The sequence below is a fragment of the Hylobates moloch genome, unplaced genomic scaffold (genome assembly GCF_009828535.3).
Source record: "Hylobates moloch isolate HMO894 unplaced genomic scaffold, HMol_V3 SCAFFOLD_2, whole genome shotgun sequence".
Taxonomy (NCBI): domain Eukaryota; kingdom Metazoa; phylum Chordata; class Mammalia; order Primates; family Hylobatidae; genus Hylobates; species Hylobates moloch.
The window spans coordinates 79,819,632-79,838,079 of record NW_026652277.1 but is presented as its reverse complement, the minus strand read 5'-3'; the positions used below and the strand labels follow the sequence as shown (position 1 = coordinate 79,838,079).

The following is an 18,448-nucleotide window of genomic DNA, read 5'->3' as shown; positions in this document are numbered from 1 at the left end:
CTGAGAGAGTTTAAACACACTAGAAGTGGCTAAGTAAAGATAACTTTTTCTTCTGCATGAGAAACTGACCTTGGGTTCAGTCACTTTTCTGTGTCTGTTCTCCCCTTGATAAAGAATGGCCATTGGCGGCACACCAGGCACCTAGGCTTGGGGGACTTTGTATGAACTGAAATACTTCATAGGAAGACAGTTTTGGGCTCTCCTGAGCATGCTGACTCTTGTAACTGAGCATGTTCTTGTGGGAGCCACCATGCAAGTATTAGTATAAGAGATATCGGTTCTTGTGGAGCATGGGGCATCTAAGCTAGCAAGGGAGTAAGACTCGTACCTGGCAGGTGGTATGAGTCTTATTTCCTTGCACCTGTGTTGTCACTCGGACAGCTCCTGGACAACTATATGAACTGCTGTGAGAATGACTTGCACTGAAGAGAAATGCGTCATGCTGCCTTGCTAGCCTGCTGTTTCCTGGCCTGTATTCAGCATGCCAAGTGTGGCCTTATGGTTGTTGTGTGACTCTAAATGTTTACTTGAACATGCTAGCGAGCCTTACAACAGCGAGTCAAGAATTTAAACCCAGATCTTATAAACCCTATGATCTTTCCACTGTCCATTCACAAAACAACAGCAGCTAGCTGTAGAATATTTGGAACAAATTACAGTAAGAATTTTGATAATTCTTATGAGTGGGCCACAATAGTCCCTGAGGTCTTATTAGAAGTAAGTCTTAAATATTCTCTATATCTTTTATAAAATATGCAGATTAAAAAACAAAATCCCACAAATGAAAAAATCTATAATCAGTAAAATGCATATCCTAATAATAGGAAAAATATGAAAATAAGCAATAATAGCATCAATCCTTAGTTTTCCATAGGGATCATTAGTAAAGATTCATGTCTTTTCTCTGCAACTGCAGGGTGTGAAGAAATAAATGAACTGAAGATTTTTGCAGTCAATTAGAAGTGGAATAATAGACTGAAAAATCTATGATGAATATTAAAACACAAAAGATTAGAGTCTTAAAAAAAAACCAAGGATTTGAAAAATACATGCCTGAGTTAGCATCAACGGAAGAGGTGCTAGATGCTTAGTAAGATTTTCACCCTGTTGCAGCAGACATAATTTCAAAAGATGTGCTTGAAAATACTTTAGGTTACAAAGGCATGAAACATAATGAAGAGTTTAGAAACATCCTTTCAGATTTCTGTAACTAATATACTAAGTGGCAATCATCTTTGCTTTATGCTGAAAACTTATAAATCATTGTTCAGTTATCTCATGGCCTATAAAATGTTAAAAACACATAAGCAATCAAAATTTCACCAATGGTTTAAAATGTATAGTGTGCTTTCATCTGTGGCGATGTATAGTGTACTTTCACTTGTGGTCATGTGGAGTCAAGGGGAGACTCCTCCATTAAACAACTAGAAAACAGCACAAAATAGTTGAAACAACTGTTTTCAGACACTGGATAACAGCACTACAGACTGTGATTTCTGGGAGAAGGGAAATAAGGTGAGCTCTAGAGTTGTTCAGTTTACTGCCTGGAGGCAGTTTTGAAGCCAGTGGAAATAGCCTGAGCATTTCCTGGAGCTCACACGGAGGTGGGAATAGTTCATATTTCCACCAGCCTGAGAGGAAATGCCTCATAATACACAGGATGTCAGGAGAGTCCTCAAACTAGTCTTGTCAAAACAGCTATTATATAGAATATTACACAGAATACAGCTGTTATCAATAAACTCCATATTAAAAGGTAGGTATTCCAATTAAAAGGCAGGGTGTCATTACCTTTACTCAGGACACTGAGTGCTTAGCTTTCTAGTAGTTAGGCTTAAAAATCATGTGCTGTGTCTTTTCTACTTTCAAGTATTTTAGATATTCTTAAAGTAAGAGCTGTCTTACCATTGTATTGCTCAATTAACAACAATTAAGTTAACTAAAACTGACTTCATTCTTTATCTTGCAAACAGGTACATATACTTTCTTTTATTGCTTTTCCTAAAAACTTTACTTCAGTTCTGAGGTTCTGTAAACTTAGTGCTTATGTTAACAAAGTTTTATGCACATCTTAAACACTGCAAAGAATGTGCAATGCTGAACCAGCCTTTCAACTACTAGAACAAGATTTTAAAAACTGACACTTGCGTAATTGTAGAGTGTTTTTACACTGATATTTTCATAATACAACTGGCTCTATTTTGCCTGTGGGACTTAAATCCTTCAGTAACAATAAATGGTATATATGCATCAAAGAACAGGATGTGCAGCTTTCCTAGCTTTTCACACTTTTTAGAATCAAATGGATCTTAGAATCAAATGGAGAAAGCTCTCTATCCTCCTCTTTTTCTGCCTAAAAGTAGGAAATAAATTTTCCTTTAGTGAAGAGGGCTCTAGATGCTTATCAGCCCAGAGATGGCACCGGAGGAATCTGCAGTACTCCATGAGTTTCCTACCATATATTTACCTTCCCAGTTTCCCACCTTTGTAGCCTAAAACGGCTTTCCTCTGTCCTTTCTTTACCTACAAATTGATTGTTCTTTGTTGAAGATGGTTTGTAAGCCAGAGTTCTAAGCCACTGTTTTGAGTTACTTTTCGTTGAGGTTTCTCCTCTGATGTGTGCTGCACACATTAATAAATTTGTTTTTCTCTTGTTAATCTGTCTTTTGTTACAGTGGCCTGTCCCAACAGGAACTCTCATGGGTTGAGAAAAAAATTTTTTCCTTCCTGACAGTTTTTGGCAATGCAGATGGAACTTTCTGGGATATCCCATCCACTCTGGAACCTGCAGATGAAATCCTAGCAAAACTGGCAGAAGCTGGTAAAAGGTAAGAATTCTTACCAAACTCGGCTCTCCCAGATACCTGTCTATAGCAGCCAATCAAGAAAGGAAGGTGAAATTTTTCCTGGTCCTTCTTTTCCACATTCACATTGGTAGGAGAAAAAAATTTGTAAAATTCTTTGAATTTGTGACTCTTGTGGGTTTGGTTTTGGTTACCTATTGGTTATAATTTCTAGCCTCCTTGAAAAGGTCATTGTTTTCCATTGTCTTTTGCATCATTTATTGTAAGAAGGAGAATCACAGGATAGAACACAGACATAGGTCACATAAGCCTGTTGTTCCAGCCACCCTCTCAGGCTGGTGAGTTCACGGTTCTCACCAGACTGGTGTGTTCACGGTTCTCACCAGACTGGTGTCTGTTTAGACAAACCTTGCTGTGGGTCCCCAATAAGAAAAAGAAAGGATGAGGTTCACCTTTTATCTTGTTTTATGTCCTGAGAGTTTGGCTTTTATGACCACTGAGAACACTGGTCTCTGGTCTCTGCCAGGTGGGGGGGCACAAGCGTTGGCTTGTGTCAGGCAGCCAGGTGAACAGGGTGGGAACCCAAGACACAAGTGACAAGCGGTGTTCTTTGTCTGATGCAGCTCAGGGGAGTTTGTCTTAATAAGAGACGCCAGTCCATAAAGAGCCTTTGGTGTTTCAAACTTTGTTGTTTGGTTGATACTGGGAGAGTCCCACCCCAGTAGTGCCTGTGTGGTGTCACAGATTAGCAGGTCTGTGACTGGAGGTGTCTCTGTGGGAGGCTTGAAACACCATTTTCACACAACTATTCTGTCTGCAGAGCAATGAAGGTCTTTGTTTTCTTAGGCTATCTTTGGGAGAAACTTTGGATATCGAGGGAGATTTGATCTTTTGCAGACTTTTTGAGGAAGTCTCCGGCAACCATGGTTAAGCTACAAAAGGCTACTTGGTTGTTTGTTTGTTTTTCGTAGAGACAGGGTCTTGCTCTGTCACCCAGGCTGGGGTACAGTGGCACAATCAGCTCACTGAAGCCTTGAACTCCTGGGCTTAACCAATCCTCTCACCTCTACCTCTTGAGTAGCTGGGACTACAGGCACATGTTACTGCACAAGCTAACTTTTGTATTTTTTGTAGAGATGATGTCTCGCCATGTTGCCCAGGCTGGTTTCAAACTCCTGGCCTTGGGAGATCCTCTCACCTCAGCCTCCCAAAATGCTACAATTTACAGGCGTGAGTCACCTTGCCTGGAAGACTTGTTTTAAACCATAAAAAAAGCTTATTGGTCTACAGCAGCAGTTCCCAGCCTTTTTGGTACCAGGGAATGGTTTTGTGGAAGACAATTCTTCCACAGAAAGAGGGAGGATGGTTTTGGGATGATTCAAGCTCATCACATTTATCATTAGATTCTCTTATATGAGCCCACAACCTAGATCACTTGCATGTGCAGTTCACAATCAGGTTCACGCTCCTATGAGAATCTAATGCCTGCACTGATCTGACAGGAGGCAGAGCTCAGGCAGTAATGCTCACTTGCCCCCTGCTCATCTGCCGAGAGGCCCGGTTCCTAACAGGCCATGGACTGGTACTGGTTTGTGGCCCAGGGCTGGGGACCTCTGGTCTAGAATCACATTAAAATGGGTATACCTTCAAAGATTTGAGCTTTTATATCAAAAAATGATTTTTTTTTTCAATTTTAAAGGGAGCATTCATTCAAAACAAATGTCTTACTGGTACTTATGGTAAAATAAAATTTAAAAGAGGGCATAAAAGAGTGTCAAGTCTAGTCTAAAAAAGAAAAAAATAAACAAAAGTCAGACTGAAGACCAACGTTAACATCCACACTTGCTATAAATTCCTCCTCACCTACCTATAGTCTCCTTTACTCCCAACTGCCTGACACTGATCTACCAGAAGATCTTCCGACCTCTGGGTCCCTGACTTAAACTTCTTTCCTCAAAATCCAGTCTCATCCTCTGAACAAATTCCTTAAATCCTAAAACTCCTCCAACTTCCCCAGGAAATCTTTTAAATGCCCAGCTGCCTACTAACTTGCCTTCCTCTGAAAGATTTACAGAAAGTACTCCAGCCCGATATCCAGGGCCAGGGTGTATAGGTTATTTGTGTAAATACTGCCAACCAGGAAATAAATAAACAGAACACTGTCTCAGGGAACCGGCAGCCAGGCTGGCTTTGCTGTACCTACACTCCACCTACTTTCCAGAGCTCTGTCATCAACTCCATCAGCTCCAGGCCTTCTTATATTTTGGGGTCCCCACTACGAAAATATTCCTTAAGACTGTCCTGTGCTCAAGGAAAAGAAAAACTTAAAAAAAAATACCCTGGATCTTTCATAATAGGCAAATATGCCCTAAAACTCCTTCTTGGAGAAAACTTTCGTCCTTTCTCAGTCCCTCAGAGATGTGAATCTCACCATGTCTTTGAAATTTAAACATTCAAGGAGTTAACTAAAACAACCCCCACATACATTTGAGATTAAAGAAAAAAAGGCGGCCCAGAGGGAGAAGAGTTTGTTTTTGTTTTTTTAAACACACTGCTATAAAAACTCCTTTACCCCAAATTTCGTCCATACCCTCCATGAGATTACCTACAAAGGGCAAATGAAAAATTTTAAGTCTTCCTCAGAAATACCAGTAAAAAGTTTGGCCATCTAAACAGGTAACCTTAATTTATTCCATCTGCCAAATATACAATTTGCATTGAACTATTCTTTTATAAATTAGCGAGTTTTATATTATTGTGCCTGTCTCATGGCTAAAACTTTAAAATGAAAGCTATATGATCTCTGCATCTGTCTATTTTTATGTACGTCTGTGTGTATGTGTATGTGTATATATGTATACATTTTTTTTCTACCTTTGGATGGTATTGTCAAAAGTAATTCATAAAAGAGCACTATTTAATTGGCTTAAAGAAAAAGAAGCACTTACATAAATTAAGAATTCCAAAAACTCTCAGAAGTATAGAAACTAACCCAAATGCTTTTCAAGTTCATGTGTCTCATGTAAATCTGGTATATTAGTTTAACATTATTGATTTAATAAAAATAGGCACGCCTTCAGAGTTGTCAACAGTAAGTATAATGCAGACATACAACCCTTATGCTACCTGGGTTTACTAATCAAATAAGTATCTCTGCTAGATATTTAAAATTAAAGACCTAGGAGTTCATCCCCAAATCAAATGTGCAAGTTGAAGTACAGTATCCATTATTCCATGTATATTAAGCACAGCAGGAAAAGAAAAACATGTATTTAACTTTTGAGTTCTTGTGCTGCTTGCCTAACATGTATGTGTTGTAAAAATAGTTAACAGGAAAATAAGATGATGACTAGCTGTTTAATGGCTCATGAATTTTCATAAGCAATCCAAGCATAATTGTTAATAACAAGTACATTAAGTAAATATTAGTGGGATAAAATTTATAAAGTCTTCAAAAAAATTAGTTACCCAAATCTCTTTGGCATAACTTACATCCTTGGGGTTTTGCTAAGTGAAATAATAAATATTCACTGAATATCTAGATCATTCCCAAATATACTGAAACATTAACTTCTGTTTCACAGACTCATGTTGCTGAACACAACCGTATCTACCTTGGCTTCTTAATTTTTACAGAGAAACAAATCACCTGTTCTTATTGTCACATTAAGAAAACTATAAAAATATGCTTCTAGAAGTCATGAAATGATGTTAATCTACAAAATGTTGGTATATGACAGGTCATGGCTGCTTCGTAGTTTTCATAAGAAATTAATGTTACTAAGGATTAAAAGTTCTAATATACATACATTTAAAACTACTAAAGATAAGAGAAACAACTTTGTATGCAAAATATGCAAGGAAACTAAGATGTAGTTTTGGTAGGCAAAGTTATGAGGAATGAAGATGTCTTTTTGTTAAAGGAAAAAGAATAATTAAATTTGTACTAAAGTAGAATGACAGATTGTTTTAGAATGAGAAAGGAGAAGGAAGAACAAAAAAAATGAATGAACATAGAAAGCTTGGAGAAGGAGAGAGAAAGTGAGAATGCACGAATATCTTGTGTGTTCAAGCTGTCTAAAACAGAATATGTTTATTATAAGAGTTTTAAAAATAAGACTTAATGTCAAAAGTACAGTGGACAAAGCTAGAAACTGGTTTTCTCTCTTAAAACAACAAAGCTTTCTTGGAGCATTGGTCTGCTCTTGATAAGAGACTATAAAAGATTTTCTTTACCTTTAAGTTAATTTATGTAGAAAGCAAAGATTTTGTGTTTTAGTAAAATAACTTCCTGTGTTTCCTACGGTCTCTATCAGTTCTTTGATTACTTAGGAAAACTGAGTCTTCTCACTATGTGACTTTCTGTATTTGCCTTTCGAATCTTTTAATAATCATTTTGGATAACTAAGTATTGTTTCATAATGACCTGTGATCCTATTTAATCAAATGTTTTAAACTTTTTGACATTTTTGAGAACTTCCCCAAATCAAATTATAAATTATTTTGACCTCAAACTAGCTTTGGGATGTTCCAGAGGGCCCTGGAAAATCTCAAAAGAATGTTCTTTCTCTCTTTACAAATAGAGATGTCAAAGTAATTAGGCTTATTTGACATGATGAATTGTACAGGAATCACTGTCAAATAAAGACAATGTTTAATCTTCTTTGAGTTACTTTTGTATGGATATGTTATTAACAAATGTTCCAGAAGTTGTATACAATTCCTAAAAATCTGGTATGTCTTGGTATGATGTTATCAGTAATAATGCTAGTTAATATCTTAATGTTGTATTGTCACAAAAATAACCAAATTTCCATATCAAGTGCATTATAATGAACTCTCATCAGATGTTTAACCATGGCTAGTTTAAAGTCTTGTCATCCAGAGATAGTTAATTGTTTTACTCTGTTACTTTCCTAAGAGCTTTTGTAAGCAATTATAAATACAAAGTGTTTTATCTTCAGAAAGATTCATGGAAACGACTCTGAGAAGTACAGGCTTCTGATAACTTCAAGATCATACCATTTGGCCGGGTAAGAATTTTTCAGAATTCTAATGAAAAGATTGATCGGTTCATAGAAGTGCTAACCCAACATCAAGCAGAACAAGAATTAATTACATGTGACTAAGTAAACTGATGAAGAATTCTTTTTAGGGACTGTCTGTTTAAAACACTGCTGATTCTTTAATATTCTGTAAGAGAACTTCTTCTCTTAAGCTATCCATAGCTTACAGCAATTTGGTAAATTATACTTTTGTAAACAGAATTGAAATATTTTTTTCCTCTATCATCTCTCCAGAAACCATTAGTTGAGTATTCTTATTTTCACAGCGATATAAATATTTGCATAAGTTCAGTAAGAATCTGTTCTCTTTGTAACACAACTGAAAACATCAGTTATACTACCAAGGCTTTGACTGGAATGTCATATTTCAGAATGTGCACAGAATCAGATATAATCGGACAACTTAAGAAAATACATTGAACTCAAACAAATTTACAAGAAAAAAACAAACAACCCCATCAAAAAGTGGGCAGAGGACATGAACAGACACTTCTCAAAAGAAGACATTTATGCAGCCAAAAAACATGAAGAAATGCTCATCATCACTGGCCATCAGAGAAATGCAGCAAATCAAAACCACAGTGAGATACCATCTCACACCAGTTAGAATGGCCATCATTAAAAAATCAGGAAACAACAGGTGCTGGAGAGGATGTGGAGAAATAGGAACACTTTTACACTGTTGGTGGGACTGTAAACTAGTTCAACCATTGTGGAAGTCAGTGTGGCGATTCCTCAGGGATCTAGAACTAGAAATACCATTTGACCCAGCCATCCCATTACTGGGTATATACCCAAAGGACTATAAGTCATGCTGCTATAAAGACACATGCACACGTATGTTTATTGCGGCACTATTCACAATAGCAAAGAGTTGGAACCAACCCAAATGTCCAACAACGATAGACTGGATTAAGAAAATGTGGCACATATACACCATGGAATACTATGCAGCCATAAAAAATGATGAGTTCGTGTCCTTTGTAGGGACATGGATGAAACTGGAAAACATCATTCTCAGTAAACTATCGCAAGGACAAAAAACCAAACACCGCATGTTCTCACTCATAGGTGGGAATTGAACAATGAGAACTCATGGACACAGGAAGGGGAACATCACACTCCGGGGACTGTTGTGGGGTGGGGGGAGTGGGGAGGGACAGCATTAGGAGATACACCTAATGCTAAATGACGAGTTAATGGGTGCAGGAAATCAACATGGCACATGGATACATATGTAACAAACCTGCACATTGTGCACATGTACCCTAAAACCCTAAAGTATAATAAAAAAAAATTATGGAAAAAAAAAAAAAAAAAGAAAATACATTGACTTTCTGTAGCCAATAAAGTCCCTTGGAAAAAACTGGCTTGGTACCTTACATACAAGGTTTCCTTACAGATGAGTAAGAAATGTCACTTCCTGGCAAGCCCAGGAGCCTCACAATATTTGGGGGATCTAGAAAAGAAAGGAATTTACCTGGATCTATTGGTATTGGAGGCAAAATCTGAAGGCAAGCCTTTGGCATGCATTTCTAGCCTGGAGAGGCCAATAAAGGGCCAATCTGAGAATCCTTATTAAAAGTTCCAGCAAAACAGACTTACAAAAGAGCCTATATGTTTAATCACTATTCTTGCTGCACTTTTTATGCAAATAACCAAGCCAAGTTTAATGAGACTGGACTTATTTTTGCCAACAAATTGGTTTTATTGTTATTATCTCTGATAGAAATGAGGGTGACTGCAGAGAGAAAAATACTGTGCTTCATTAGAAAACTGTAACACACCCTTGTAGATATCAGATTCTAGCCTTGTTCTTTATCTCTGGGGTTTTGTTATTTACATGTAATCTGGTCTAGATCTCTGTCTATAATTCTCCAAAGTAGTATTTCAAATTTTTCTCCTACCCTCCTGGCTTGGAATCACTAAAACATTTAACTGCCCTTTTCCTGAAATCTTAATAAGCTGAAGCTGAATGACTTGATATAAACTGCAGAGAATCACCACAACAGCTAATATATGGACAATTTTCATGCCTATTGCTGCGTGTCTTATGACTAGAGATACTCAAACTGTAAAAAATGCTTTGAGCCCAACATCTAGAACTCTTGACTAGCTGCTCTTAGATTCAGAAATTAGTATATAGACTACTCCTACCACTAATTTGTTTTTCTTTTGTTTCCATAGAAATGCCTCTTATTAAATCACCATATAGAGGCCTGACTTTGATGAGAGCTCACCTGCAATATCTCCTGAAATGAGACACAACTGCTTAATTGAATTGACCTATTCTCAGCACTAAGACAATGATTTGATATGGGGCAATGTACTTAAATTGGTTCAGTTGCACTTGTTCCAATCTATGTTTTTCTCTTCCTTTGCCAATCTCTGATCTCACAATCTCTAATCCAAATCTCTTCAAAGCTACCAACTTGGAGAGTTCTAAGCCACCATTTTGAGTCACTTTGTGTTGTGGTTTCTCCCGCATTGTGTGCTGCACATATTAATAAACTTGTTTTTCTCTTACTAATCTGTCTTTTGTTATGGGGTCTGTCTCAACTATAAACTCATGAGGGTTGAGGAAAAAATTATTTTTCCTCCCTGACAGTATTTAACACAGAAATGGCCTTCACTATTCAATTTTGGCTCCTGAAGAAAACAAACAGAAAACCCAAACATCTCCCATCCCATTTTCCCCACTACCTACAAAATCTCAACAGCAAATAAAACAGAGACAACTTAATGACTTAATATCCGAACTTCACCTGGGGAAAGCAGATTTTACATAAGCACGCTGCTAATATTTTCTTGACATGTGATACTTTCAGGTTATGTCTATTTGTCCATTTAGGTAAAAAATTTATAAATATGAATATGATTGAAATGCCTAAGAAAAACTTATTTTAGCCCAATATTTTGGCTATTTCTTACCTCTTTCTGTAGAATTTCTTCTCGAACTTGAGAAACTACAAGAGACTCTTGTTTATTCTGCAGCTCATTAACTTGACTTTGGAAATGTCTTATAAGTACCTAGGAAATTGTTAGAAGTGCTGAGTTAATAAAGCTCCTCCTTGAACACTATCTGAAAAATACAAGAGAGCCAACTCACAAAAGGGAACTCTTATATACTGTTGGTGGGAATGTAAGTTAGCACAACTACTATGGAAAAAAATTAGAGATTTCTCAAAAAACTAAAAATAGAATTACCGTATTATCTAGCAATCCCACTACTAGGTATCTATCCAAAGGAAAAGAAATTTGTATATCAAAGGTACACCTGGCACTTGCATGTTTATTGCAGCACTATTCACAATAGCAAAGACATGGAATCAATCTAAGTTCCCATCAACAGATGAAAAGAAATGTGGTATATATACCCAATGGAATACAATGCAGCCTTAAATAAGAAGGAAATAATGTCATACGCAGTAAAATGGATGGAACTGAAGGTCATTATGTTAAGTGAAGTAAGCTAGGCACAGAAGAATACTGCATGTTCTCACTCATATATGAGAGCTAAAAAACTTGATCTGATGAACACAGAGAACAGAACAATAGATACCAGAGACGGGAGTGGGGGGCTGGGAAGGATGAAGAGAGGTTGGTTATGGGTACAAACAGTTAGATGAAATAAGTTCTAATGTTTAATAGCACACCAGGGTGACTGTACTTAGCAACAATATTATGTATATTTCAAGGTAACTAGAAGAGAGAGTCTGAAGTGATACCAAGACATAAAAATGATGAACACTCAAGGTGACAGAAATCCCAATTACCCTGACTTGATTATTACACATTCTTTGCATGTAGCAAACACTCACATGTATCCCATAAATATCTAAATCATTATATATCAATAAAAGGGGGGAAAATAAATACGAACATTTTCATGACTAGAAAAAGTCCTTTTAAAATAAAGCTCTATAAAGTCTACACATTTGGAAAAAGGTAGACAATATTATCTTTATACTCTGGTTAAGTATGATAGTTTTTATTTAAGAACTATGGCTTAAATATAACATAAGCCTCATAATAGCTGTGAAATAAACGTCAGTCTCATATTTTTAGGTAAACTTAAATATATGAACAGATACTTCCATTAAGAAACTAAGAGAAATTGGCAAAAATTTATCTCTAATGCTGTACTTTTAATGATCAGACTATGCTGATTTCTCTAACTCAATTTTACAATATTACATTTATAACTCTGGGAAAATAACATTTATGGCACTATGGCATCATGATACTACTTTTCCCAACTCTTCCAGACTATTCCTTACTACAAAATCACTTGATAGAATGCTTAAAGTCACCCTCTGACACCCTATTCCTATGGAGGATAAGGCTAGAGGGGTTCTCTGTAAGGCTGTAGGGATTGTTACTTTCGAAAGGCACTTTAAGTATTTTTCATTAACGTAGTCAAACAGTCCTTTTTTTCCTCAGTGATGTGAAGTTAAGTTATAGACTTCATTACATTTTGCCCCTAAATACTTCAAATGCCACTTTGGGAGGCCAAAGTGGGTGGATCACTTGAGGTCAAAAGTTCGAGACCAGCCTGGCCAACATGGTGAAACCCCATCTCTACCAAAAATACAAAAATTAGTCAGGCATGGTGGCATGCACCTGTAATCCCAGCTACTTAGAAGGCTGAGACAGGAGAATTGCTTCAACCTGGGAGGCAGAGGTTGCAGTGAACTGAGACAGCCTGGGTGACAGAAGGAGACTGTCTCAAACAAAACCTTCAAATGCTTCAACATACATCTCTTTAGAATAAGGGCATTTCTCACAAAACCATAACATTTTATACCTAAGAAAATTTATAGTAATTTCTTAGTATCTAATAGCCGGTTCATATTCAAACTTCCCCAATTGAGGAATTTATTTTTAATTAAGATGGTATTAAATAATTATACTTGGTGAGATAATTCTTTCTTGATGTTTTTCTCCCTGAGCTTCTTTCTTAAAATTGAAGCTTACAGACAAGATGAACACAATAAACATTCATATATTTTCAACTTGATAACCCAAAAGGTGGCTGATCTGCCACCTGTTTCTTTTTCTTGGATATACCATTTGAAAGTAGATTGTAGATGAAAGTCCTATTTTAATGCAATTTTTATAAGTGACAAACAGTACAGAAGGCAGGCCACATGGTAGTGCTCATAGATATTCTAAGTAGATATACCTATTATTCAAAAAGGAAGACACATTTATTTGAGGAAACGCTGATGAGTTGGCAGCATTCCATATAATAATACTTAGAAGACTATGCTCCATCAGAGCAAGAGCTGTGTATCTCTCTGTTCATTATTTTATTCCAGTGCTTGATTGTCTATTGACCTGAATCATTATTTGTTAATAAAAGGTCACGGGGCAGGAAGAATGCCTAAGGATAACTGTCAGCTGAGACTTGGGGATTTGGTTCAACATCCAAGTTCAAGTACTAGGGTCCTAATCATGTTAGACATATACCTCACCACCTGTGACGAATTTAGAGAAAGACTTATTTGAGAAGTATAGGGACAAACTGTAAAAACATTTATTTATATGGTGTAGTTTTAAAGTAGAAAAATTAAATATATAGTATTATCTTCTTTAAAAAAATTAAATATATAGTATTATCTTCTTTAAAAAAGAAATCAAGCCAATAATAGTTTCCCATTTCTATCACCAAGCTGAAAAAGTTAAAACATTTCCAAATAAAACAATGTTAACTTTAATCTCATTAAAGTCAAAACAAGTTTATTCAAGTCAAAAGATAAAATAGATTTGTCATCTACCTCTTGAGTTGCTATTTTACGATTTAGTTCAGCTACTTTGGAAGAAGAATTTTCTACTGCATTTTGGCAAAGGAGTTTCTCTATTTCTCTCTGATGAGATGCTTTGAGGGATGCAATGTGTGCTGCAGTATCTTCCTTGACCCTACAGAGCAAATGAAAGAAAACCACACATAAAAGTGGCTCTTCAACCTCTAATTCGGAGTTAGCACAAAAACAGTAGGAGAAACCTGGGAATTAAGCAAAGGGAAAATGGGCACCAATATTAACTGCACTGTGTTAGGTGCTTTATACATTACTGACTATGAGTTCTATGACCAATCCATGAGCTACTATTTACTGAATTTTATAAGGGCAAACTTGAGGAAATAGTGATATATCTCCACTTTATCCCCAACGTGAGGCTACACTTTCTGAGGGAATCTAGGGTTCCAAAATAACTGTCTGAATTTAAAGCAAAGCACATGACATTTGATCTTTTAAGATAAACTCAGATTTCCTGCCCAGATGCTTCTTTGGAAAATCACAGCTGTTCCCTTTAGAATCTTCAATGCCTTGCAGGCAGCATTAACCAATTTTCAACCCATGCATGAGACTCCAGGGCTAGTTGCATGTTGTGAGAATGAGACAATCTTTACGGTAATTCTCAGGACATATTATGCTTGTAATATGCAATTAATTAATTTGGACTATAAGAGTGAAAGACTATTCATTTGTCTCTGTGATAAAATTTATTCAGAGGCAGTTCACTAAATGGTTAAAATTATAAATAAAGATTTGGTATATTTCCTACAGATAAACATTTTCTCTCTTATTGGAAAGACTTTGAAAATAACAACATTTAACTTAAAGCATGTATTTTAGTAAACTGCTGTTGCTACATATTAATATGGTGCTTCCCAACTATAGACAAATTTATCCATTGCTTATTTCACCATATGAATATTTCTCCATGGATATAGTGTGATTAGGGTCCTAGAAAAAGCATAAAAACCTAATTAAAGCACATACAACTGAATGACAGTAAAAAGTCTAAATATGGGACTAGAAAAGTTTATTCTTCACTTCTCAGGCCCAGACTTATCTAAGAAACAGATTGACAATATTAACAAATTTTAAATGATGTACAGGAAAATCAATAGGAAAACCTGAATTTTAAATTCTTTCCTGGATAAAATGTGATTCTTCTTAAATAGCTTCATGCTACTGTTACAATATTCAGGACTTAAGAAACAAGGTTTCCATTTGGTAGCAGTATGACTGCCATATGGTAACAACATGACTCACTCACTGCCATGACTGCCAGTCAATAAGCATTTGTTGGGTGTTTCCCATGCTCATTCTGCTCCTACAGCATATTGTTGTGGGGATGCAAAAGAAGCATAATCTTACACCGGTTCTCAAGGAACTACAAGGCTGTGTATGATTAATCCTTTCTTGGTACACATGAGTAAGTTATGTAGGAGTTGGGGGTAGGAGAAGGCAATTTTCTGGGAAGTTCCACGAAATGTTTTGTGAAGGTAGTACTTATAACAAGAATAAGCAAAAGGCATGAGGAAATGTGACAGATTAGGTAAGTAGAGCAGTATTAGAATAGTGATGAGACTTGAGATGCTAGGCAGAGAAATTTAGTCTTGATATTTAAGGAAGTTGGGAGTCACCGGAGAGCAGAGTGACCCAGGTATATGAGTATTTAAAGAATATTAATGATTTTTAAGCAAGATGACTGGGGAAGGTTAAAAAAAAGGAAGACTGGAGTGGGAAAATTGTATAATGGCAGCACTGGTTTATTAAAGTAAGGAAGACCGGAAAATGGGAAACATTTATACCAAGGAATAACAGAGATAAAGCTGGGCGGGTAATTAAAATAAATATAGACAGGGAAGGGGAGCTTGGGAAGGAGAATTAATTTACAGGTAAAAAAAGGAAACTTGAGGTACTGGTGATTCCAAGAGAAGCAATCCAATAAATAGTTCTAGGTTTCACATTTGAACTCAGCAAAGAGAACAAGACTTTAAAAGTAAATCTAGAAGTCATGGTTCACAGAAACCGTAAGAATGGGTAAGTTTAGCAACAGAGAAAGAACAGAGAATAACCAGAAAATCAAGAGCTGAATGCTGGTAGAAAGCCAGATTTTGGGGATGGAGAAGGAAGAAGGGTCAGAATTCAGTAAAAGAAACAGAAAAGGAGTTTTGGTCAGAGCTGCCAAGCCACGGAGGTTAAGGGAAGAAGCCATTTCAGGAGAAGTAGTGTGGTCAACACTGTTGAAGAAAATGAGGAAGGAGAAAAGGCCACTGGACTGGGAAAGGTCATTATTGAGACCAGGTTTAAAAGGAGTGATGATGAGAGCCATATTTAAGAGGAAGTGAGATAGAAATAAAAGACTACTTGTGAAAAACGGGTGCTGAAAGACAGGATTTCACCTGATCAGGTGAAAAAAAGATCTGAGGATGTCAAAAGACTCAGAGGAAAGAGACAGTGGATAGCAAATAGACATAGTGAGAAGGAAATGGATGAGTATAAAGTTCCTTAAGGCATGAAGGGATGTGATCACAAGGTCAATTTGAAGAGTTATTTTTGAAAAGACCTTTTCCTTTTAGACTGCCAACTAGCTTTAACAATAACTGTTTTCTGAAAGCAATCTGTCTATAGCAATAATAAACTATGACATTCCTTTGCTAGAAGAGCCCAATGAGTCAGCTTATTAATACCATTTGGGTACATGCCAAAAGGCAAGACTGGTGAGCCCAAGGACACAATTTGGGTTGACACAAATGTTCAGGTACATCAGAATTTGGGCCACCAGCAGGTAGAAGACTCTATCCTGAAAGAGATATATGCTCAGCAATATAATATAATATATTAATATTCACTTACGAATTCAGTTCAGGGTCAAACTAATTATCTGGAGGAAATATATCATATAATTTTTCAATTTTTATCTTTTTATTTTTACAAATATTTATAAATAATTTAACATTTTACCTTCTCATGGAGTTTTCAAATTGATTCATCGCTGCTTCAGATTTCATCTTCAGTTCATTCTTCTCTGAAATTAATCCCTCTAGCTCATTTTTTAATCTGTAGTTTTCTTGTAAAACTTCTGAAACATGGGAATCAGTGAAAGTATGTGGTTGGTAAAGCTTGCTGTCCAGGGTTCCAGGGAAGGAGTCAGCATTTCCTTTACTTGAGTGCAAAACATCTTTCTTTGCCCTTTTGGCACACATTTCCTCCCTGCCCTTAGAGTTCTGATTTGATAGCATCATTCTTCTGTCTTTCTGAAGCCTCTCCACAGTTTTTGAGAGGTCTTGTATTTCTCTCTTTTTTGCAGCCAGTTCTTCATTGAGTCTTACTAATTTAGCTTTAGCATGAGCCTGTTCCACCTGGAATTCTATAGACTGAAAATCTTTATCATCTTTATCATTTTTCTTGACGTCTAATTCAGCATTCTGATGTTTAAGAACGTCTATTTCGGCTTCAAGGTTTCTTACAGTGATCTGATGGGCTTCCTTGATGTCATCAAGTTCCTTCTCTAGTGCTTTAATTCTGGGAGAGTCATGTTGATTCAATTTGCAGGCAAGTAGCTCCTCCTGCTGCTCAAGTCTTTGTTCATACTGAATCTGAAGGAAAGAATCCATGTAATGCCAAACACCTGTTAAACGTTTCATTAGTTTCTGAAGCCCAGCAAACTACAGGGTCCTACCTAATCCGTTATTCAGGTACTCATTATACATTCTGATGTCTACAATTCTGTTTCTTCAGTGAGTCAAATGTATTGAAGTCCTATTCTTTCAGGGCATAACATTATATATTCTTGATGTATGTTATGTAATTTAATAATTGATATGTTGCTTCATAAATATTAACTTACATATGTTCTTACACACTCCAAAATTTATTTTAAACCTCACAATAAAACCTATTATTATGCAGTCTTCTCCATGCAAACTATCAACACACTCTTTGAGGATAAACAGTAAAGCAACTGGGGGCACTGAAGACTTTGGGAAACAGCACATTTTCAACCTTCTAACATCAATTTATTAATTTCATAGAGAGTAAAATGGCCTGGAATTTGTATACTGGAGCTTTAATATTTTGTTTAGTATTCAGCAAATGAAATAAATAATTTCTTCTATGGAGGGAGGCACCAGCAGTGTTTGCTCATTTATTCAACGGATATTTACCGAGCTATGACCTTATGCCAGGCAATATGCAGGTTCTAGCAACAAAAATACTCAGTTCTTATTTTCAAATAGCTCACAGCTTGGTGAGGAGAGCAACATGGCAGCAGCTACAATGTCCCACAAGTGCAATAATGGGCCTGTGAACATAGTGCAGTGACTGCAGAGGAGGCGAGGCTGCCCTAAGTGTCTGGAGGCTTGACGGAAGGTGTGAAGACTGCACAGAGACAGCACATTTACGTTCGGTCTTGAGAGATGAGTGTTAATTCGGGGTTAGGTGGAGTCAGGGATGTTTTGGAAGTAGGAAGAGCATATGCAAAAGCTGGTCGAATGTTTGGTATATACAGGGAATCAGAAATGAAAGGGGGAAGAGGCAAGTAGTAAGCAAAGGCAGGTGTGGGATGGGGCAGGGGGTTGCAAAAAGAAACAAGTTAGGGTGTTTAGATTTAGATACATAAAAGTGGAGTAGGGGGTTGGAGTTTACACCTGACAGTCTTATTTGGTTGGTGGAACACTAATAATAATTATAATCATTAATTGTTTGCTAGACTCCAGGCATGTTATCAGGGATATCTATCTATCTATCTATCTATCTATCTATCTATCTATCTATCTAT

General features: G+C 36.6%; 1 protein-coding gene across 3 annotated transcripts in view; it reads right to left on the bottom strand.

Moving 5' to 3' along the window:
* Positions 1–18,448, bottom strand: part of CEP162 (centrosomal protein 162) — a 118,469-nt gene that overhangs the window by 15,959 nt on the left and 84,062 nt on the right. For all 3 annotated transcript variants that reach the window (XM_032152005.2, XM_058434770.1, XM_032152013.2), the window contains 3 exons: positions 16,633–17,267; positions 13,651–13,792; positions 10,802–10,900 (listed from right to left, as the gene is read on the bottom strand). In XM_032152005.2, coding sequence (XP_032007896.1) covers positions 10,802–10,900; positions 13,651–13,792; positions 16,633–17,267 — 876 coding nt within the window. The remainder of the gene's footprint in view (positions 1–10,801; positions 10,901–13,650; positions 13,793–16,632; positions 17,268–18,448) is intronic.